General features: G+C 40.1%; 1 protein-coding gene across 8 annotated transcripts in view; it reads left to right on the forward strand.

Annotated features, from left to right (window-relative positions):
- Positions 1–24,949, forward strand: part of lama2 (laminin, alpha 2) — a 163,910-nt gene that overhangs the window by 23,410 nt on the left and 115,551 nt on the right. For all 8 annotated transcript variants that reach the window (XM_019261645.2, XM_019261641.2, XM_019261643.2 and 5 more), the window contains exons 2-3: positions 13,794–13,964; positions 15,684–15,796. In XM_019261645.2, coding sequence (XP_019117190.2) covers positions 13,794–13,964; positions 15,684–15,796 — 284 coding nt within the window. The remainder of the gene's footprint in view (positions 1–13,793; positions 13,965–15,683; positions 15,797–24,949) is intronic.

Here is a 24,949-nt window from a genome sequence, read left to right on the forward strand (position 1 = left end):
CATGAACTCCCTCTGATTCACACCCATTAGAGTGAATCGCCACTGTGCCACTATGCAGTCATTTCTGCAAAAGGCCACTTTTGTGACCCCCTGTTTTCGTACATGTAGGTGTTTTGAAAAAAAAAAAAGCTTCTGAGTTGTTTTTAGCATTTGGCTTTACTTGAACTTAAATGTCACACGCATGCTGTGAAAGCCCGAGCAGTCACTGAACCTTGACTTTGTCTCCGGGAAGTGCTTTTGGACTTGGAGCAGGGAGCAGTCAGCGGTGTGAGGAGGAATAATCGCTGAGCTAAAGATAAACGCCCAAACTAATTTAGGCAAATCTGTCGTTTGCTGTTCTCTTCTATTCTCCTCTGTTCTGTGTTGTTGTGCGGCTCTGTGAGCAGAACGTGGCGGTTGTAGCTATGAGAAGATTAGATCCTCTTCCAGTGATAAATCTCTCTGGGGCCAGAGGTCAAGTTGCTCTCTCCTGTAAATCTACTCACTGGCATGTTTTCATTACCAACACCAACATATCCTCCATATCCCCTAGACAGTGTGTGTGTGTGTGTGTGTAGTGGCCTTGGCTGCATGCTGGACTGTAAGTACTAACCAAGGCTATAGCATCGATGAGTTTCTACTTAAATCATACATCGCCACACACACACACACACACTGGCACAGCTGTGTCACCGAGGTGCTTGTGGATGATTTAACAAGGTCCTCATCACTGCCTCATCAGGTATGGACCGGGTGTGTGTGTGTGTGTGCGTGAGAGCAGTTGGTCCATTGCGGGATAGATTTACTGCTGGCTGGTCTGAGCTTAGCTAAATCACTTCAACCACTTATCCAGGAGTTATTGCGCATAAACATCTCCTCTCTGTGCCCCTGTGTTCCCTGTATTTTTATTTGATTTCTTTTTTTTTTTTTCACAATTCATGTCCAAGTTTAAGTTTTTTATGCAGTGCAGCTTTCAGTTCCCTGAAGTTTGGCATTAGTATCCCGATAGTGTTTAACTTCATGGTTAATGGATGTGAATGGATTTTACTTTAGAGAAAGAGGAGAAGCACTGAAACTGAAATGAAATAGTTCAAACTGAGATCATCCAAAAAGAGTTTAGCTCGAAAACAAGGCACTCAGATCAAACCTGCTATAAGAGCGTCCAATATCCAGAGTTCATCCAATGTTTGTAGACTTGTGTCATATTTTTACACCTTTCCAATACCCCCCCAAAAAAAGAGAGACCAAAAAGTTCAAGAGCTGGATTAAATTAAGTAGATAAGATGAAACCTAAGGCCATGAGTTAGCCTTGGTCCAGGTAAAACAGGTTTTCAAGCCGGTTTGATAATAAGATCAGGCCGACCTGGTAATGCCACATTTATTCGGCACAAATAACTCAGCAGCTCCCGAGTGAAATAGAGTGAGAGCCATGAATGAAAGTGAGTCTGCAGCATACCGTGGTACCCTTTAAAAAGGTGAATGGGAGCGGCAAACCAGTGTGGGTGTTAGGGGCTGGTACCAATTTCTACAACAATGTTAGCAATTTGGGGTAGTGGCTTTCACCTTCTCCTGAGTGGATTTGGGGAAAGTTTTTCTAACATCATTTTCGCCCTCATGATCAAAGCCTTTTCTCAGGTTAAAGATTGCAAGAAATCGAAAGAAAAAAAAAAGAAAATTCACCTTTCTGCGTCTTGTCAAGCATCCAAATGAGGCTATCCTACGTGACCAAACTGACGTCGCTGGCTTAAAAATGAGGAGCCTGCTTTTGTGCACTCAAGCACCCGTTGTTTAAAGTATTACTTTGAATTTTAAATGACAATTCTGCCGCAGGTTGCAAAGCTTGACAGTTAAAAGGGGCAGTGAGACTTTGGCAAACAGCCATCCGTCAAATGAAGGGTTTGATTGTGAAATACTATTCACTCGAGAACATAAAGGCAATATTATGATGCCAAAGCCCTCCCACGTTTCTGCACTGTAAGATGGTGTACGTTGTAATTCCGCCCACATTGTAGTCTGCAAAATTAATAAAAGTGCCGAGAGAACCAGTCGGCCTCCTGGGAGACAGTTTAAACCGAGACACCCCCCTCAGTCTGGAGCGCGGTGAACGCCGTAGCCTCGCCTCCAGCAGACATGGTCAGTTCATTGAAACTCTGTTTGTGTGTGTATGAGTGTGTGTGTAAGTGGGGGGGATTAACTGTCTACAACTCGGTGGTTTTCCTGTTTAGTCTGACTTTATGACCGTCTGGAAGAGGACAGCATTTGCGAAGACACACACACACACACACACTGAAACCCACATGTCACTCCCTCTCTTATTTTTTATTTTTTTGTGATGACTGTGTGGCCATCTGGAAAAAGACAACATTTGGGTGTAATTTCATGAAATGGGGCGCAATCTCAGCAAGAGAATATGAAAAGTGTAACTGGTAGTATGAGCTCTTACACTGAAATCACAGTGGTTATCGTGACTTAGAGATGAAAACAGTGCAAATCGAATCAGATTGAACGTTGCTTGTAGTTGTAGTGAATATAATGTACATTAAGATATAATAACAAGCGATCATGGAGTCTTTGCTGCCTGCTTCGGTCTCCATCGCATTATTATTACAGCAATTCAAAAAGATGAGCCCGATAGCAGACGGTGTGTGTGGTATGTGGGGTCGAGCAATAACGGGGGAGAAAGGGAGATCTTGTCATGCTGGTGTAAGTCAATGAAATGAAATTTAATTGAGAGATGAGGGAAATGAGACGGGCCGATGTCCTGACCCTCCCCGTCAGTCCACATTCTCTTCTTTTACAAGCACTTTCCGCCTTTATTTTCTTTGTATAATCAGGCATTCATTGCTGTCTTTCAAAGCAGTGACCGACTGACTGCTTGCATTTTCCTTTTGGAGCTTCATTCCTTATGGGAACACACACACACACACACTCACCAGGGCAGGAAGTCCTTTAGAGAGCAGGATGTTGACTTAGTTTTCATTACAGCTTTCCCCTGTAACCCCCTGGAGGATGATAGAAGAGCGGCTGACAGATGTAAAGCCAGAGATACTGGCAGGGAAACAAAAGTATAGATTAATGCACGTTTTTCTAACCTTTATTAATAACAAGCAAACTCAAAGTACATATTTATATACAGCAATGGTGTGGACACTCTGACGCTTCGGGAATTCAAGAATCAGAACGCTCAGCATGTCAATATTCAGTGGCATTACTGGAGCTCTACGCATAGACAAGTAGAGTCTGTCCACATCTTTTTCTCAGCCTGACATTTGAGGGTAATATCTCTGAAAATGTTAACAGTTGGAGCTAAAAACCAACCTTCAACATCTCTCAAACCTTTTTTGAGGCCTATTCAAGGGTGTCAGTTTTACAAAACTGCTTTTTATATGACAAAAAAGTCCGTAAATGTAATATCACCTTACAACAAAAGCTACAAATCTGGGGCGGTCAGTAGCGTAGTGGGTTAAGCGGCTGCCCCGTGTGTGGAGGCTATAGTCCTCGCTGCAGCTGGCCTCGGTTCGAATCCCGTTGGCTAATTTACTGCGTGTCACTCCCCCTCTCTCTGCCCCCTGCTTCCTGTCTATCTTCAGCTGTACTATGGGCCAAAAAAATCATCTTTAAAAAAAAAGAAGCTACAAATCTACAGAGGTCAAGTGGTATAAACTGAGAACTGGTAGGTCTGGTCTTTTCTTGGAAGCAATGTAGGCTAAATATCTCAACAACCATTGGGCGAGTCGCCATAATCGTCAGACATTCATGATTCCCAGATGATGCATCCTTTTTGAAAGTGTCAAATTGCTAATTTCTTGGCCTCTGGTTACCATCAGTGGTAACCACTTTGTAACATATTAAAGGAGAACGCGACGCAACAGAAGAAATGATCAGCAAAATGTAATCTACCATCCAACGTGTCAGTACGAACTACGTTACCATAGAAACAACATGCAGCAACCAGGGAACACAGCCGTGTGTGTGTGTGTGTGTGTGTGTGTGTGTGTGTGTGTGTGTGCGTGCACGTGCTAATATTAAACCTCTGCGTTAGACGTGAGCTCTGCTGAGCTTCAGCCATCAGTAAATCTTATGACGGGCAGCGATGAGGACAGTCGGCAGCGAGGTGTTTGCTGTTTGTGATTTGATTTAGATGAAGACTGATCACACGCTATATTTAAACCTTTCATTTATGATGTTTTTTTAAAGTGACGCCTGAGTCCATTTCCCTTTCACTTTACTCAGTTTGAGAAAAAACATATTCATATTTGACGTTCAATCACTGAAAAACCTTTGTCAAGACACTTACTTAGCACTATTAATGAGATATTCAAGAATATCTATCTTTAGGTAAAGAGTTCCTTGTGTTAATTAACTGATTATTTCTTTAAATTGCCTATAAAAATCCAAATACATTGTATTATACATATATTCATGCAATAATAAATGCTACACCTGGATGCTGACGACAGCCCTGGGTGTTTAAATTGTATTAATCCAATTTATTTAGTGTTCCAACTTAATTATCTTGTTAAACCAAACCTTATCATGATTTGATTATCTCTGCCATGCAATAACAAAACATTGTTTTGTAGAGATTACGATTTAATTAAATACTTTGCTAAATAATTTCACTAAGGTCTTGAGCTGCTGCGGTGAAGTCGTACTCAGTGATCACACTCTTTGTCAGGAAAATGCTGTACTGTACTTAAGCTGTACGCGCACTGTGTTATCTCTTAATATCTCGAGATAATTTTCTTGTTATCTTGAGCCAGAAAATTATTTTTGTCCCTTTGCTACCAAATTAAGACTTGAGAAAGGATTTATTTATTTATTTTTTAATCTAAAACACATTTTCATGTATCGAGATAACAGGATAATTATGCCCTGATCGCAAGACCTCGGGATAAAAACACAAAGGATCACTTTACGGCTATTTCTGTGTGTGATTCATTCACTTTTTACTGTTGCCTTGGTGACAAACAAGCTCGACATAATGTAGCCGAAGTAGACATCGATGGTAATTTTTCCGTGGTCATGGTCAGACACAGGCAGATTGTCAAGAAAATTCTTATTAGAGGTTTAATATATGCAGATGAAACAACATAATTAAGCCATAATCTAGAGAGTGTGGGAGTAGACACAGTTTTACTTGTACTTGGGATATGTTAAAATCTAATTTCCTGGGTTGTCTTTGTTTCTGAAGCTCAGAGGTGGAAGAGAAATCATATTTCAGGTGGTTAGAGCTCATCTGAGCTAACAAAGCAGATGAGTTTCAGGAGAGGCCCTCACAAAGCTGAGGATGAGCCCGCGACTGATTAGTGTTCATATTGTTTGTTTGATGTATTAGCCTGGAAACACATTTGAATGTGTATTAGAGCGTATATTGGTTGGCGGATATTAGATTTATCACAGATATATCTGGTGTTGTCTGATGATGCAACAACGTGAAATGTTTACGTGACATAATGCAGAAAAAAGATCATTTAGATCCATTAAGTATGTTATATTATGTGTAGCTATTTATTTTTCAGTGCATTGATGTCAGTTTGGACAATAAAGTGCCGCCATTACATCTTCGTCACAATTGTCTGATATGGTAGGGACCTGGCTTGGGAACCAGAAGGTGGTTGGTTCAAATCCAGCGTGGACCAAAGACCTGATGCATGTCTATAAGACCTTTGTGTGTGTGGTTGTATTTTGGCCTATATATGTAAAAACTTGATTGAAATAGAATATCTATTCTATTCTGATATGAATACTCTGATGAACACCACATACGTGCAAATATCAAATTGTGATTTAGGAGGATGGAAAAAAAAAATTCTCGGAAACCAGCTTACAAAACACTATAATGAGACACATTTAGGAGCAGTAATGAAATTCTATGTTTACACGGCCATGATTGTTTCATATTTTAAATGGATTTATGTATCTGACTCTGACGTCTGTGCTTCAGTCTGACTCAGATCAGAGAGGTCACAGAGCTCGCTGTCTATCCTCGGTTCAAAACTCAAAACATTATTTATCCAAAGACATCCATCCTTCTATCATACGGACGTGATGTAACAAAACATCTTTTCATTGGTCAGTAAGAGATAATGTGCACATTTCATACATATGTCAGAATTTATTATTCCTTTAATTTATGTCGGCCCCAAATTCCAGTACGATTCAGGCCCAGTATATATTTATTAGTGCATGTATGTGTGTCTGGATGGTTGTAGATTCATTGTCTCAATATTTATAATTAGTATTTGCAGATGTTCGTTTGCATCTGTGTTTTTAAGCACACTCTCGTTTATGTAACAACTTTATGTAGAGGCTGTGTGTGTGTGTGTGTGTGTGTGTGTGTGTGTGTGTGTGTGTGTGTGTGTGTGTGTGTGAGTGAGAGAGAGTTTACAGGATTATCACAGTCTCATCCCTCATTCCTCTCCTGGCCCTGACCCTTTTAAACAACACTCTATCTTTCTCTGGGAATCCCTCCATCCATCTCCATCAATCTTTCTATCGTTTTTCTCCATCCATCTCTCGCTCCCTCTCTCTTTTTTTTTTGCCCCCTCATCCCCAACTAGTCAGGACGGAGGGAGAGATAGAGAGAGAGATCCAGAGAGAGATGATCCTGTCTTTTTCAACCTTCTTCTTATTCCATCAAGCATACATCTAGCCTCAAAACCCAACAATAACACATCCATCACACACACACACACATAAGTACACACACACACAGCAGGGCAGGCAGTGCAGAGTCATCATCTGCCATAACAGAAAAAGCAAATAAAGTTTTATTCATAATGTAATAAGAAGCCTTTATATGATAAAAAGAATTAGCTGCCATCCCGAATCTTGTGGAAATTCAGTCACATCTGGACATTTCCCCTTTAAGTGGAGATTTAACTTCCATATTAATATCTTATCGTCCTCTTACCGCGCCGATGAGAGGCATATGATATGTGTTTGCATGTCACATGAACATGCAAACACAGGAGGGAGATTCACACGTCGTCTGTTTCGGAGTTTCCAGTCACATTTCCCATCAGCAGATGGAGTTTGCCCACTTGATCATAGATCACCTGACTCAACATCTGCGACTGTGAAGTGAACCCAATGCCAAACTGCAGTTCCTCAAGCAGCCACACAACAAGTCAGTCTCAAAAAAATTCCCCCTGTTCATGCCAACTTCAATTTATGCAGAATTAGTGTAACAGCGTGGCCGCTCCGATTGACATGTGGTTGCCGTTACAGGCGGCACGTTTAAGCACCCAGGCGTCATTCAGCCTACCTCGATCCACGTCTTTGCTGATTTTTTTGATTAGCCAGGAGGTGGAAGAGGCAGGACTAGGCCAACATGGCGTCGAGCCACAGATTTTGAGCTTCATAACGGCTCTCCAGAAACCGGTGGGTGATGTCACGCACACGCTGTCCCTTCTTTATACTCTCGGCGGTGACAACAGAGTGAAGTCCATGTGCTACCAAACCAACCAAGTCAGTGAACCTTACGACAGGGTCAAGGTTGACCCTTTCAGAATGGTCTTCCCCTTAATTATTAATGTATTTTTAATTAAGACAATCAGTAGTAATTTAGATATGATGTCTCAGCAGTGGATGCATTCACTGTTCCCTGATGGGCCCACATCAGCCTTTAATACTTGGAAAACACACACTATATCTTAAGTTCAACACATTCTCCCAACTTTCTCAGGTATGTTGCCATCATGTTTTCAGTGTCGGGGTTGTCGAACAACTTCTTCGGCGATGACATTGCCCAGCCGTCATTGGGCGCACTTATAATTTTTGACAGTATTATAATTTAGAGGCTGTATGGCAGTAAATCCTCTGAGACATCTGGTTAACAGAGCGTATACGCGGGATAGAGAGGCCAACAGACAGACAGACAGACACACAGACAGACAGGTTACCATGGTTATCAGAGCAGAGAGAGAAGAATGGAAGGTGATGAACCTGAGTAGATGTGTGTGTGTGTGTGTGTGTGTGTGTGTGTGCGTGTGTGTGTGTGTGTGTGTGTGTGTACGGCAGCCATAGAGCCGTAGGCAGACAGTCATTGTGTCCTTGTCATTCAGTGAATCTGAAATCTGAACCTGAATCTGTCTTTAGGCAGCCCTCTCCGTTTCTCCGCTGCTATCTCACGCTATTGTTCAACAGAAAAGGCAAAAAAGAGACAAAATGTGTTATCTTTAGCCAAAGTCGGAGTCATACACGAGATCAGATCCTCCCAAGAAATTATTTAGATGGTAGGAAGCGAGTCTGAGTGAAAACGCTTAGGCCGTATTCAGACCGAATCGGGCATTGTGGCGAATAAGCTGCAGGGTTTGTGCAGCGGTTTGGGTGCGTTGATTTGGGATGAACGTAAGCGCTGTGAAACAAGCAGAAAATAACTTTTTATTACCCCGATTCACCGGGCTTCTCCCTATTGCCGCTCTCTTTCCATTATATTCCCTCAATCCCTCGCAGATTTACCCAATAGTTCTCGAGACATTTCACTAAAAGCCCAAAAAATGTCAAGCAAAAAGTCACGGGATTACCAAAGTCCTCTGGGCTGCCATGAATGTCTGCAACAAACCTAATAGTTAGATATGTCAGTCTGGACCAAAGTTGTGGTCTGATGGTGGACATGCATTGCCATCACTAGAGCCAAGTCTTTAGCATGATAATTAACAATAATCATTTTTCTACCTGACCAGAAAAAGACAAAGTTGGGTGAGAAGAGAAATGACATTTCAAAGTGATTATCAGACCATACATGAATGAGTGGTGCAACCTGTACGGTCTGGTTTAGATGTGTAGATGTAGATGGAAGTGGTGTGAACCAAAACATGTGGTCACACTTGGAACAAATCAAGTTCGAATCCTGTGTGATCCTGTCTGAACTGATGTGAAGCTTAAGGTATTAGCTGACACAAATCAAGGTAAAATGACAACTAATAGAGATCGCACAGTTTCCCACACACATTTGTATCTGGTTGGAGACTCTTCCAGGTTGTGGATCAAGACCCAGGAATAAGCAGGATGTTGGCTTGACCTCCTGGCAGAGGCGGGAGGCAGCAGTTAGTAATGTGTGATGAGGGACTATGAAAAATCTGTTCATCAAAGCCACTGTTTTGATTTTGTATTAAGGTCTGGTTACAGGATTTCTTGTGTTGGCAGCATGACAACAACAACATAGTTTTTTGCCCTTGTGATAGGTGGATGGTCGAATAGATCCCAGCAGGCATCAGTATGTGTGGTTCCTGCATGCTTTCCTTTAGAGCGTTATCTTTTGCCCGCCGTCGCTGTTCAAATTGGGAATAAAGTAAACAATAGACTGCGGTGAAAAGAGTTCAGCCTGGTCTCCACTGACTGGAGTCTTTGAGATGTGGTCCAAATATCAGACTTTAAAATCTCGAGGCATCCAAAAATGTGCCACAGTGAAAAGATGGAGCTGAAAAGACACAAATAAAAGCAGCTTTATTCGCTTATAGACTATTTCATTTTAAGATAAAGATTATTGATGTTTGTGTGTGACTATCTGTACTGTATGTGTGGTAATATATGGGACCAACCACAAAAGCATAAAATGCAACACATAAACAGAAAACTCCATTTAATTAGTGTGTCATGTATGTTCTTAAACCATAAAAGTACGATGATTTAGCTGTTGACAGTACCAACAGCTATCACTGGTTCAATTTGATACTGAAGACAACTTAAAAACATGATGTTTCTCAGAAAGGGTCTCGAGTTATCAGGAGACTCTGATCTCCCCCGAGAGTGAAAGTCACTGTGGATCTAAAAATCTGTGTGTCCTATCCCTGTGTTTAGATTTGACTTAGTTACCACTCAGAGGAGGCATGTTGGTAAGTGGGCTAAATCATCACGCTTCTTCCTGCTTTTGACAACATAATGAAAAGAAATGTGGTTTATATCTTATTAGATACTTGATTTTCTCCATCAGCTACCCATGTCTGTAGTCTCTCTGTCATAACATGCTGGATTTGTAGTGTACTCTTGCTGGTTATTTAAGTTATTATAGTTATTTAAGGCAAAATAACGAGCCAAAAAAAGGTTAAAGCTGCAGAATTTGGTGTTGGTCTCAATGGCTACAGCACTACATACAACCCTGTGATCGGTGTTGATATAGAAAGTATTTCTTACTGCAGCCAAAGTGTAATTAGTTAGTGAATGCATTAGTAAAGCACATAACAGTAAGTACAGTTGCTACGTATACATCTGAATCGTTGAACACAGTGAGAACTTTTCCTTTATGGAAGTGATGTTATGGAAATTTGGGCTTCCTCAGTGGTGTTGATTCCCAGATATTATCAGTGTGTGTGTGTGTGTGTGTGTGTGTGTGAGTGTGTATACGATATGCAGTGAGTATTTGAGTGAGAATGTGTACACATGTGTGAGAGAGACTTTGGGTGTCTCAGATGTTCTTCACAGTTCATCAGTGTTGACACCTGGCCAAACAGCTGGACTGATCTGAACACACACACACACACACACACACACACACACACACACACACATTCACGAGTGTTTCTTGTCTGCGTGTCTCTCTTCCCATCAAATCTTCTCTTCCTGTCTCGTCTCCTTTTGTGTACACTTACTGTACATGTATATGCCTCTGTGTTTATGTTTGTATATCAGTCCGAATGTTTAGTCCGTTTAACTATAAAAGCTGTTTGACCTTAAACCAGGACGGGGGATATGTGACGTAACACATGGTACGTGCATGTGTTTTCCAGACAGGAAATGTGAACCATGTGAGCAGTATGTCGAGCATTCCAGTACTTTAAGTCCAACAAGCTTTCCATTAACTCTGAGACTAATGTGCTTTCACTATGGGAACGACACAGAGGACGTCACGCCTCGAAACTGTAGAAGAAAAAAAAATTATCGTCACGGTGCATTTCTGCGGCGATGACATGTGGATGTAAATAATGATCAGTTTATCCAGAGCTCTCACGAGGAGATCAGTTTTCTTTATTCTTGTTTGGAGACTGTGGCTGTTAGCAGCCAGACATTTTATAGCATGTGCACTTACTACAATGTGATGCATTTATTACTATACATAATTCATAATTCTATGGCGAGTAGAACTGAAATTATTACATGATTAACCAACTAGTCCACAGAAAACTAATCATCAGCCACATTTATAATTGTTTTGTTGTTTTTAGGCATAAATGCTAAAAGTTCACTGGTTCCGCATTCTCACATATAAATATTTGCTTATTTAAGTATTTGAATACCTTGTAAACAGCCTCTTTCTGAAGAAAGTGCTTAAAAAGTCATAGACATTACAAAGCTGTCTTATATGTGAGCTAAATTGCTCAGAAATCTGTATTCTGACACATCACCGTCCCTCTCCTTTCTTCCTCGACTGTTGCTGAAAACTAAATATGTCAGAGCAGCAGACATTTAATCCAGCATCTGCTGGAAATTTGGTCTCTGACTGCTCTTTTTATATCGACCAGTAGGAACTGCAAGTGATCAAAACGAGGATTACCTACTCCGATGAAGGCTACATTTTGGCCTTTGACGCAGCTTAGAAACGAACCTTCATTGAAACGTTGGTGTTGTCATGACCCAGGGTCATAATTTAGTATACTTTGGTCTGGATGTGTGTGATTTCTCTGTGCTATTGTTCCTCCCTGCCTGAGGGGGGTGCTACCACCCTTAGGGTCTCTCTCTCCAGGTGTGCTGCCTGCTGATTGGTTAATTGACCAGTGGATCTGCTATAAATGGCCGCCGCTTGAGACACTCGCTTTCTTCTCTTGACCCTACTCCCAACTGCACCAGGCCATGTTGTGTTGTGTTGTGTTGTGTTGTGTTGTGTTGTGTTGTGTTGTGTTGTGTTGTGTTGTGTTGTGTTGTGTTGTGTTGTGTGAACTTGTCTGCTTGTCTGCTTTAGCAGACTTTAGCTGAGCAGTCCAGGTAGTTGTAGGGGTGAGTAGCTCTTTTGGTTCATCTCCTGTTTATTTCATAGGGAGGCAGGTTAGAAACCTGTATTTTGTTTTCCTTATTTTAGTTAGGTAAGTTAGTTTTCAGTTCAGATTGTTTTGAGCCATGCTCACCCTAAAGCCTAACACTACCACTTATACCACAAATAATAATATTAATAATCAACGAATAAATGATCTTTTGTTGGACTGCAGCTCTGTGACCTTGGTCAATCTTGGGAGTGGGGAAAGAGGGCAGCGTCCTTTTTCTTGTTGTGTTCAGTTTCCCTAGGCCGCACGTACAGTAACAGTGTCAACTTTGAACTCCAGCATCTGCAGATTAATTCCATACCTGATATGTTATGATCCAATAACGTTATGCATGATTTGAGCTCAATACATCCCATTTTTTGTTAGCTTCTCATGTTACAGTTAATTAGATTAATTGATTGAAAAAACAAGTGGAAAATGATGAAAGCCATTGTGGCTTAAAAAATAAGTTTTTCCCAGGATGGTAGGAGATGGTAGGAGGTTCACCCCATATTTACTACATTAGTGAGTTGGAGCAAACTCCCTTCAGCTGCAGTCTTATGGCTCTAAGAGTTTAATATAATTAAGTAGTTTTCTCATGGAGCTCCACTTTCATGCCTTCTAGGAGATTTTTTTTTTTGTCTAATTCCAGACTAACCACAAGGGCACAAGGGAGGGAAACAAAAATATGTTTGCATAGTATAACTTTATTGATGGCTTCCAACAATATCCTGGAAAAAATCTGTATGTTTCTGTTTTCCATAATATATGTTCTCTCCAGGTTTACACTCTGTTCCAGCAGTGAAAAATATCCACGGACAGGATTGGAAAAAAATAAAAATTGCTTGACCAACATAATGCAAATGAATCGTCCTTTGATGTAGTAGCATTACACTACGCAAAGTCTGCACAGTTTGAAAACAAGCCAAAAAAAAAAAAGTTCTGCGTATGCTTCTTTTATCCGAAGATAAAGTGGATAGAGCTCCCGCTATCTGCGGGGGGTAAATGATGTTAACTGCATCAGACTGCACCCAAAATACACCCAGTCTAAAAAAAAAACCTGCCCTCCCCCTCATGATCCATGCTAATTACTCAAAACCTTAGTTCAACAGACGTACAGTGGCAACAAGACTACACAGAGCAAACCGACATCATTTTAATGATTCCAAAAACAAAACCCGCATGCAAAGCAGGATGTGTTGGACGTTCTTAATGACTCCTGCTGAAATTTAACACATCATTTGAGCTGCTCTGTGGCCGTCTCACTTCACGGTCACCCTAGCCTGTCACAATAACTAATAAAAACAATTGCACTGAACTTTACACCACTGATTTAATAGTACAATAATGCAAGCACATGTTTTAAAACAGCAATGAACTTATGAAGCTGCTTCATTCCCACCCACAGCGAAATTTTGACACAGAGAGCAGACGATGAGAGATCAGTGTGTCCAAAAACTGGCAGCAAAACTTCTGTTCATTAGGCGTAGGTGCTTTGTAAAAAAAGGGAAAGCCCTGCTGTTTATTCTGGCATCGTGTCGGCTAAAATGTCGGTGACATTCTTATGCACAAACACAGCTGGCAATATCGTACCATATAAGGATTGTGACCGCAGTAAGTCGTAAAGTTGTAATATTTTTGGAAATTGTCAAACTCAAAGCCAAATGAGAAGATTGATATAAACTTCCTCTGCGTCTGTTTTCCCAAATCTCAGACCTTTAACATCCTTTTTTTTGCTTCCGAAAGCTGCTGCATTTATACGTCTGACAGGCGTCCGTACTAACAATACAGCAGTTCATGTATCATCATCTCTTCCTTTATGTAATTGCCTGTGTGTGTGTTTTTTTTTTTCAGGGCTGTTCCCCGCTGTGTTGAACCTGGCCTCCATGGCAGATATAACAGCTAATGCTACCTGTGGTTCAATGGGTCCGGAGATGTTCTGTAAGCTGGTGGAACATGTACCAGGACAGCCTGTTAGAAACCCTCAGTGTCGAACCTGCAACCAAAAGAGCACAAAACCATTCGGTAAGAAAAATTCACACAGACACACACGCACACACACACACACATAAGAGGCTTGGTGATTACAATAATCCATCATGCTAGATTAGTTAATTAGAGCCCGATTGGCCAGATGTTAACCAATCATTTTGTCTGAAGTGATAATTACCGAATGAACGGAGGAATCAATCGCGACACGACAAGACGACAATACGAAATTAGCCTGCGATCATAATTCAAACTGCCAGCTAGACCGATCAGATGTTTAGTCAATCAATGGAGCAGTTAATGTCTGAGCCATACAAGTCATACAAGCAAATCAGTAAGTCAGCGAAGCAGTCCGTCATTCAACTAGTAACCAGTGATTAGCCAGTCATCTAACCACCTAACAATCATCAGCCAGCTAGTGAGTATTGATTAGACTTTGCTTGCAACTTGCAACTTGCTTCTCGGGTTAGTTAGCCTACCAGACAGACAGCTCGTCAATCAGGGTGGGATAAAAACAATGATTGGATGTGCAGCTGAGAGACGGAAAGGTTTAAAAGAATGAAGAGACGAATAAAAGACAGATGAACCGACATCTTTACCTCCATGAGACCTGAAATGTGTTTGATCTGAGCGATGACTTTAATGACTTATTGCTCATTTTTAAATAAATAGTTCCACATTTGGGAAAATATTCTCAATCGCTTTCTTTCTGGGAGTTCGATGGAGAGATCATGAAGCTGGACACAGGAGATGGTTAACTTAGTCTAAGAGTCTCACAGTCTGCCTAGCAGAGACCTTCAAAGCTCAACAATTAATCTTTATTACAGTACATCCGTACAAAAAGCAAAGTGTAGAAAGTTATGAGTTATGTGCACTATTTCTTGGCCAGCGTGATGACTTGAGTCTTGAGTTGTCACCACTCCAAGGAATAGCTCAACTCATAAACCACAACCTGTCGTTTTTCACTTTTGGACAGAGCCAGACGAGCTGTTAGCCGCTGTTTCCAAGACCTAGCTTTGTATTTAATGGACACATGTATGACTGTACTGTATATTTCCAAAAATGTTGAACTGTTCCTTTCCAATTCACAGCATGACAGATTTCTGACTGATAGACTAACTTATGCATGACCTCTTTTTATAGGCTTTCAGTATTTTGGACGTCCTATATTTACCTGCAGTGCAAAGAAACATGTATTTCAATTTCTTTCTTAGCCTCAGGTGTAAGTAAGACTCAAAAAAGAGGGGGCAAGGAAGGATGCTGTTATAGCAGATAACAGATATATAGCACCTTCCACTTTGCTAGTGATTGTTGCCATGGTTTTTTAACAGAAATGTCACAAGTAGCCCAGTGACTGACAGCTGCAAATCGACCTGAACATCACGTCCTCACTTAAAATACTCACATTCAAACACCCAAACAATCCCATACACACACAGCATACATAGGATAAAATAGTGACCTTTTATATATAATAAATAAATACCAGCCTGTTCCAGTAAAGCTATTGTGTGGACTAGTAGTCATGATTAGATTGTGGAAATAGGGTGACATGTTTTTGGATTCAGAAGTAGAAAAATGTGACTTTCAATATTTGGCCTCGAATGCTTGAATTGCCATAATTTCAGAAATAAAAGTGGAGAGATTTTTTCCCTTCAGAACAATGCTGGGTTCAAGACTAAATGTTTTAGATGTTTAAATAGGATAACTGGCATGCCATCTCTCTCTTACTGTGGTGTTTGTTTCTCTGCACAGAGCGTCATCCCATCGAATACGCCATAGATGGGACCAACCGTTGGTGGCAAAGTCCCTCCATCAAGAATGGAATGGAGTACCACTACGTGACAATCACACTGGACCTGAAACAGGTAGGTTGTACTTGAAATAACATACTTGAGGATATTGTATTGACTTAACTTGAAATGCGTCTGGTCTGAGTTTCAAACATTCACTCTCTGTAGCACTGAAAGGTGCCTGTATGGAAGGCCTTCTTCACAAACAATGACAGCTGTGGTCGGCTCGGATTTATGTCGGTTGCAAAGGATTTTAATGGTGACTCGTCATAATTGGAATCCGCTGTGACTGCCATGAATCAAACCTGACCACAGCCTCCACTCTCTGCGAAGAGTCAAACTACAAACCTTTTTCCATTTATTAAGGCTCATTTAGCAGCACCAGAAACACAATAACTCAGATTAAGTTGTTGTGCAGTTTTAGTCTGTGCGCGTGTATTAAACATCTTGAAATTGAGAAAGTTGCTGCGACGTCATTAGGAAGAAATGCTCCCATTGTTTAGTCTGCCTAGTTTTTGATGAGAGTTGCTCAGGACACATGGTTTCTTAATATTTTGTGTCAGAGGAAACTAATAGAAATATGCTCCATATGGTCATTTGTGAAACAATCGGGAGGTTAAAAACTTTTATCTTTGACAACTTGGAACTGAACATGAGTTTGGACTCTTGTCATGGATGAAACGTGAGTTTGACTTTATAAGAGAGTCAGAAGAGCAGACACATGCAGTCTTTATGAAAGAAAGAGGCAAGGCAAGCGGTACACATCTGTACGAATATCCGAATCCCAAAATTGAAAACTGACACTACTACTACACAACAACAAATGAAAACGCAAATCGTTGAATATTTGGGTCCAGATCTAACAAGGACCATCGCACCAAGCAAACTTTCATTGGTTATTATCACGTTTATTTAGTAAAATTTGACAAGACTAATAAGTTAAAAGATGTTGTTTTTGGTCAAAGGAGGTTGGCAAGTTATTAAAATAGATGTTTACGGCCTGTCCTCATATTTTGTTCCAAAATAATAATTATTAGCTTGCAACACCACCATGTTGTCTTCTCAGATTTACACAAACTGAGCATGCTGTCACGGCAAAGTCATCTTAAATTTCACTGTATATACAATTAGAGCAATTAGTTCATCTAAAGGTACAACGTGCAGCTCTTTAAAGCATGTGTCTCGCCGTCTCGTGCTTTATCATCCAAGGAATTAAGCTATTATTTCAGCGGCGCCGGAATTAGTTATTAACCAACTTTGCTATCAATCATTTCATAAGTACGGGTGTCACTCTTTAAATAATTGGATTTCCGTTTTTGATTCGGAAAGCTTGGCAGCAATCTTGATGATGGAGGGGCTGTGTACTGGCATGGGATGATTTAGGACATCAAGTTTCGTTTAGAAGCGTGATTAAACAGATTAGACCGCCAGATTATAATTATTTAGATGTCACGAGAATAAATCTAATGAGGCTGAGAGACTTTAGTTCATGCGAAGGCCTCAGTCCATTAATAGAAGGCATCAAAAATGACTCGAAATGTTAAAAACTAGACAGAAATGCCACGATATGAAAACAAAGAATCACCAATTTAACAAATTAGCAATAACTACTGAGTCACCTCATGTAAATCATATTGCTCAGGCTGAATGTGCTATTCACATTTTGGCTATTTTGTCAACTTTAGGTACGTTTTTGTGATCCGATGGACTGAGATTCATACTTTAATGTTGTGTGGAGTGTGGTGAGATTGAATCTGGGTCAAGATCTTTGTTGCTCTCCTATCCTTTCCGTCTCTGTTCACAATGCACCGCAGAGATAGATGACTTAAATTCATCAAAAGAGCGGAGAGTTATAAAACGGAGATGAAAGATAAAACAACAATGAGGGATAATGGAAGAGACATGCAGAGAAATTAAAACATGAGACCGTGATAACAGCAAATCCAGCCACATAAATAAACAGGACATAAAGCAGCGGTGAAGGGAGTTCATCAAGGCTAACAAAGCTGGCAAATTGTAAAGCACTTCAGCTGTCTCAGAATAAGTATATAAAGTTTGAACTGTTCTAACATTGAAACTTTCCCTCACTCTTCTCTCTACATTGTCGAGGCACCGGGAGAAGGTCGTTAAAATGACAAACCGGCGAGCAAATGTGAAGTGACTCAACATTTCTTTCCCCATATGTGAGCAGAACCTCGCAGAATATTAAGATGTCTTTCCATATTATAATCCGTCCATACTGTGTTAATAAGTTAAACACGAGTCAAAACAGCAAACTGGCAATCAGACACGTCGGACGTCACGGGCATTAGCAGTCAGTGCGACGCGTCGGAGTAAACAAAACAAGACCAAATTATAATAAAACAAATAAAGCTTTGAATTGAAGCCTTTGAGATTATAACAGGTGAATATTTGAATATTACAGGTCAGCCTCCTATTATTAAAAGTGAATTGAATTTAGAGGCAGAGAGAGAGAGAAAGTAATGTAAGAGGCAAGACGGAGGTAAGCTTTATGTATATATATTTTTTCTTTTTGCCATCACATACGAGGAATATAATTATCTCTGGACAGGAGGTGGAGCAGCAGCCGTCTTGACACATTAATGGCTTCAGGTCCATCAGTCACACCTTTCGCCGCTCTGGTGTAGCTGTATATACATTCCTAAATGGACAGATCCACACATACATTTTCACACCTCTCACTGGAGTTACGCGCCCGCATACACACTTTCTTAATCGCTCATTCCTGAACTTAACAGTGTGTGCGGCAGGAGGCTGACACGCACACATACTCACACTGCTCTTATGTTGAGTCTTAACACTGAGATGTACAGCAAATGAATGAAATAATCAGCGACGGATGGATAAGGAAAAACCTGAAGAATGATTTGTCACAAACAGGTTCTCTAAAAGCTTTTTAATACCAGTGTACTTTTTTTTTCTCAGCGACCACCCACCGGGCTGATGCAGCTTTAACAACCATCCTCATATGATGGCTGTGTTTGAGATGTCCGCAGCGTGTATTGTATTACATGTATTCATTTCAGTAAAAAGCTGTCCATCAAGGTTTTCATTCGACTACAACACTCCTCTCTTATTGTCCGTCGCCATAATTGCTGTTTCAAGGATCTTCGGGGCTATCGGTTTTAGGATAATAAGTTATAAAGTTTCCTATTTAAAACAAGTGAAAAGTCAAACGTGAGAGAGAAACGTGTCTTTATGTACTGCTCAAGTCAAGATTTCGGACACTTGACTTGGAACCATGAACCTTGGTCCTGAAAACGTGGTGCACACATGGTACCTCAAATTTTTATCAAGTACAAAAAGGGCAATTATTTCCTCTATTCAGTACAGTTGCTAGCTCCGGCAATTGTCATTGAGAAATAAGTACAGTGGAATTAAAAAGCTCATATTCAGCATCTCTTAATATACATTTGTCATGCCATACAAAGAGCACCATGGTTACAAGGTTATGAAACGGCAAACAAAACAAGGTTGAATCATGGTTGAGAAACAAACATCCGTCTCCCATCCATCCACCCTGACCTCCTCTCTATGCAGACTTTGTTGTGCTATAATAAAACGACCTCCCGTCATAGTTAATACAGTTGCTGGGCTGCTTTGGAATTATTTTTATATATATATATAAATATAAAAAATTGAAAAGAGACACATTGAAGTCAATGCATTTTACTGTTCTAATTGCAATAGTGCAGTCTCTCCGAGCTTTAACGAGATATATTTATATATAGACTTTATTGAAGACTTAATATTTATAATTTCATTTCAACCACATGTTTGATTTGCGGTGATTGACTGTGCCGTATATGCAATATCGTCAATGTCGATGGTGTGTTTGTGTGAACGTGTGCATTCTTCAGTGGGTGTTAGTTGTGTGCACATACGTGTGAGTGCCGATCAGTCCAACGGAAAGCTATTTACTCTCCAGTGCTCTGAATTTCCCCTGCGCCCTCAGTCATCTCACTCAGAAAATGACAGTGGGTTGGGAGCAGGTGTGTGTGTGTGTGTGTGTGTGTGTGTGTGTGCGTGGTCATCGCCTGTGACATCACAACCCTCATTTCCTCTCTTGTTATTGTTCAGCCTCCTCCCTGGATAGAACGACTAAATAATGAGAAAGAGTGGGAGCTGAGGGTCCATGTGTGTGTTCCCCTGTGTGTGCGTGAAAGAGAGAGTCTGAGTTGATGTGTGTCTATGTTCTTCATCACTTTTCAATGAATTCTTGAATTGTAATTTTGCATGTAGATCCAGAGAGTCCTCTCCAGAGACCTGTTGAAGAACCACTTCGTGGCCACTTAGTTTCCAAGTTCTGGTCATTTTTTTCACTTCCGTGTCAAACTAAAAGTTTATCGGCTATGTGTGCGGTCTGGTGTTGCCGTTGGCCTAGGTATTAGTATGCATATAGATCAAGAAATCACTAGTAGATGTATTGGGAGTATTGCGGCAACGATCTTTGGTCAGATTCATTTAAATTGCAGTTACTATGGAAATGCAGCAGCCAGCTTGATTGATGGACACTTTGTTCGATGCGGTCAAATCATATTAGCTTTTTTCGGGGGGCGGGAGGAGGACGTGGCAGAGTGATTGGATCCTGAAAGAAGCTGTCAGTCAAAGCCCTTTCATTATTCGCGGCTCTTAAATACCTCGACGTGCAGGCGCACACAGAGACTACCATAAGTGCATAAACGTCACATGGGAAATTACTACCTGGAGTTTACCAGGGAACTTGTTCACATGCAATATTCTCTTGTAATATTCTATTGTAACACTGAACATTATGTTACACTGTGTGTTCTCTAATATAAATAATTGACATGTAATCAGGTAAATGGTGCTCCTGTCCATTCCCACTCTGCGCCCCATGTGTCTGTTCTTGCGTTATGTAACTTTGTAACTCCAGGTACCAGTCACACAACAACTATTTGACTGATTTGTCTCATCCATTTACCAACCACAAATACATTAGAGACCAATAAAACAGGCTAGTGTCAGTTCTATACTATATTCATTTACATTTATTTTAAAATCCAAGTTACTGACTATTGCAGAAGGGTTAACTCTTTAACTTAATTACAGTCAACAGTCCACAGAGCCCTGGTCAAGGGCACCTTATTAAGGCAAATGCTTGAGCCTGGAGTCTGTTGGTCATATGCTTAAAATAAATCAGCACATATATGTTTCACAGTAGGGGAACTTCTATGTGCTGAGCTGTATTTTCCTGAAAACGGTCATCAGAGACATCAGACTCAAACATAACTACTTAGTAAATGAAAACTTTTCCTTAACTTTTGACTTCATATGAAAATTAGAAACGAGAGAATAAGCGCTGAGAACTTTTAACAGCAGAAGAATATCTTTATTCATAACAGAGAGGACCTAAATTAAACATCTGCTGTACCCAATGAAACTGTGTTCATCTATGTCTGACAGTAGCTTTAGCCAACGCAAGAATGTGGGAGAGATTGCAGCATCTGGTGTTTTATGCACACTGAAGCCTATTTAAAAAAAAATCTTAAGGCCAAATTATGACCAAGTCTGTGAGCAAGCTTGTTTGTGTATTCGGGGTGTTTTATTTGTGTGCAAGTGTGTTTTCTGGCAGTTCAGACAGAGATGAACTTAAAGAGAATGGATTTCATTCAGCTGTTAGACACCAGAGCATCATCCAGAGGCCGTTATCTTTATATGCTGCACTCCACTCTTTAGGCCAATGTGAAAACACAATAATTTGTAAATATTTATTATTTTTCCTGTTAAATACTGAACTCCCTTTTAATGTATTTGCTGCAGGGCTGCCTGGAAACTGTCATTCAAAATGCTGCAGCGTTCAAAACATCTCCACAAATTGTCTTTTAGTGGCAGCTTAGTAGAAAAGCAGAACGATCCCAGCATGAGATGACTTTGTGGCTGCAGTAAATAACTTCCGCTTGTTTGCCTGCACTGAGTTTTGGCAGTCACGGATGCTTGATGATTCACACTATTTCAAACTGGGCCAAAAGTTACTTTATTAGTTCAGCGAGATGTTAACATTTGTGAATTTTTCAAGTCAAATTTTAACGAGTCCGCATACCAGGCCTGTTGCTCTGATGACATATCCAACTGTGCGTGTTCACGTCTTTCTGTATTTTTATGATTAAAGGAATCCCAAAACAAACAAACAAAAAAACACTTCAGTTTATGTTATGCTATATGTTTTAATAATTCTTTCTTCTTATTCCACTTTGTTTCTGATCAGTCTTTTGTGTGCAGATCTCACTATAATTAGCCGAAGAATTGGATTTTAAAGCCAGTTTATCAGACCAGAGAGATTTGAACACGTTTCCATGTGAATGGCGCGTAAACACCAGCTGTTCAGTAAAACCGCTGTCACTGTGTGTCCAAATCACACTGAGACAAAATGGATTCTTCACAGCCCATTTAATAGTAGGCAGGCCATACTGGACACAGGGCTTAAAGGGGGTGATTGGGCATTTAAATAAACCGTTTAAGTGCTCACTTGGCCTTTGTGTTTAGATATCTGCCAAAAACCATTTCTTGGCTCATCCATCATCATTTACTGTCAGATATGTAAGACCGCTGCAGTGAAAACAAGATTTTGTATCAGTTTGAGTATTAAAATTAATTGTGTAAAAATAGGAGAGCCTAGTCATATCTGGAGATGTACGCAAATCTGTAGCCTTTATAGACTCGGTGAATAATTTGCCTCCAACTCCTCTGCAATGTTAACACTTCCATCTGAAGTTATGTGCATATAAAAATAAGCAAATTCAGTCAGTTGTTTGTTTCAGAATCACAGAATTATTCATCAGTGCGAAAAAAACAAAGTGCAGATAAGAGTCTACATCATGTCATCTGGGGGATAAATGAGTCACTGATTGTTTCATTCTTTAACTTTAAAGTCCAACTAAATTTATTTTTTTAGAACATGCAGATCTCCTTTGAGATGAAAACCAGCACCCAAAAGAGAGAAATTAATCTTTGATCCTTCTTCGCTTTTATGACGGCATCCTCTGTTTGTGCAGTAATTAGTTTGTTTTTCCTCTGCAGACAGAGAACTTCTTTGCATATAGCTACAGCGATCATGTCATTATGCACTCTATTGATCGGCATAAAGTGATAACTGATGATGACTGTCACAGCCACACAGACACAGCCTCATGCCAGGATTACACAGGAGGCTTATAAACAACTTATAAGCTTTTAGTTATTGGCACGAATTTATTGACATTGTGCCCGTCAGCTCAGTTGTCACTCTTAAACATATAACAACACACCCACTTCAGGCTTAAAGGAGTATTTCTGATATATCTCCAAAGATGAATTTAATAATAAAAAAATACTGGTAATAGACTTAAAAAGCACTTTCACATTATTTTCAACTACAAAAAGGGAATTTAAAGTCAATCGTAAAAGGGAGGCGACCAAGTCTGGACTTGAAATGTCTTTGCCACAGTAATAATCCAGTATTATTATGCAAATGAAGGTTTAGAAGATTTAAATGTTCCTTTATTGGTTTATTTTTCTATAGTATGCCTTTTATATCGAGTGAGATAACACTTTGTTTGCCTCATTCTAACTTCCATTAACAAGGTCTCAAGTGCAGCCTGATGAAACTTGCAGACATCCTGCTGGTTTGAGCTAGTTTAAACTCAAAATAGGCTACACTACAAAAAAATAAAAATAAATAGAAATCAGATTGAGAGAAACTAGCCAATTAAATTTCATCCCGAAAGCTTTATGATCTGTTCATGACGCGAACTCGCCACGAATGTACCAACCTGACGTTAAGCGTCACGGATGGAAGATAAACATTTCTTTAGCAGCCGTGTGATTTCTCGCAGGACAGTTACTGGTGTGTTTATTTGTTGATGCTGTGTTGAGCTTTTGAGGCAAAAAAAAAATATATATATATATAAAATAAAAAAAAAATCCCTCGTCTGATCCGCATTTGATCAAAACAGAATATGACACACTGCAACCCCGCACACACACACACACACACACACACACACACACACACACACACACACACACACACACACACACACACACACTGCATTAGTTAGCTGTGTTCATCTATGTTTAGCTGCTGGAGCTGCCTAGCTGTCCCAAAGCTGTCACCATATTACAAGCTACTGCTGAGAGCTCTCTTACACACACACACACACACACACACACACACACACACACACATAGAGACACACCACCCCGTCCTCAGTGTGAATACAGGTAACATTGACTCTTTGTAGTGGGTTTGAATGACTGCTATAAGGTTACCCTGAAATACACTTTCTCACACACACACACTTGGTAGCTTTCTCCCTATTCTAATTGCTGCAATGTGACACTGCTTCCCACATCCCAAGAAGAAAGAGAGAGAGACTCACAGAGAGAAAGGACGGGGTGAAAGACGGTGGTGAAGAGAGACAGGGAGTCAGTATTTGACCTACATCCAGTCTGTTTGTCTAGTGGAGCTGCAACGATTAGTCAAATAATCGATTAGTTGTCAACTATGAAATTAATCGCCACCATTTTCATAGTCTGTCAATCATTCTGAATCGTTTTCTAAAGAAAAAACATCAAAAATCTTTGATTTCATCTCCTCAAGTGTGAATTTTTCCAGTTTGTTAAGTCTTCTATGGCAGTAAACTAAGAATTTTTCCAGTTTGTTAAGTCTTCTATGGCAGTAAACTAAAATATCTTTGACTTGAGGTTGCTATGTTCTGACAGAGATCAACATTTTTTACAATTTTCTGACATTTTATGGACCAAACAACTAATTGCTTAATTGAGAAAATGGTCGACACGTTAATTGATAATGAAAATAACCATTAATTGCAGCCCTGCTGTCTAGTTGGTGATCAAACTGAAGGAATGTCAGTATGAATAAAGATGATTGTGGCGTATTTGTGTTTATTCTGAATATTTAAAAGGTGAAGATGGAAAAAACATGAACCATTTAAATATTTTTCAATGAAAACAAGATGATAAACGCAGCGTATGAAGCCCTCACATTTACCATTGTTTATTATTTACTTCAGAGGACAACTCAGATTTCAAATTTCTACTTTGGAACAAAAAGAAAGTAGTACCCATGCTATTTTGGGTACTTTCTGCCCCCCAATCTCTGTCCCACAATGCAATGTGCTGCATTTTATGTACATTACATCTGCAAAAATGATTCATAAATGTCAGAAATCTAATTTCTTCCAT

Source organism: Larimichthys crocea, chromosome XI (assembly GCF_000972845.2).
Source record: "Larimichthys crocea isolate SSNF chromosome XI, L_crocea_2.0, whole genome shotgun sequence".
Classification (NCBI taxonomy): Eukaryota; Metazoa; Chordata; class Actinopteri; family Sciaenidae; genus Larimichthys; species Larimichthys crocea.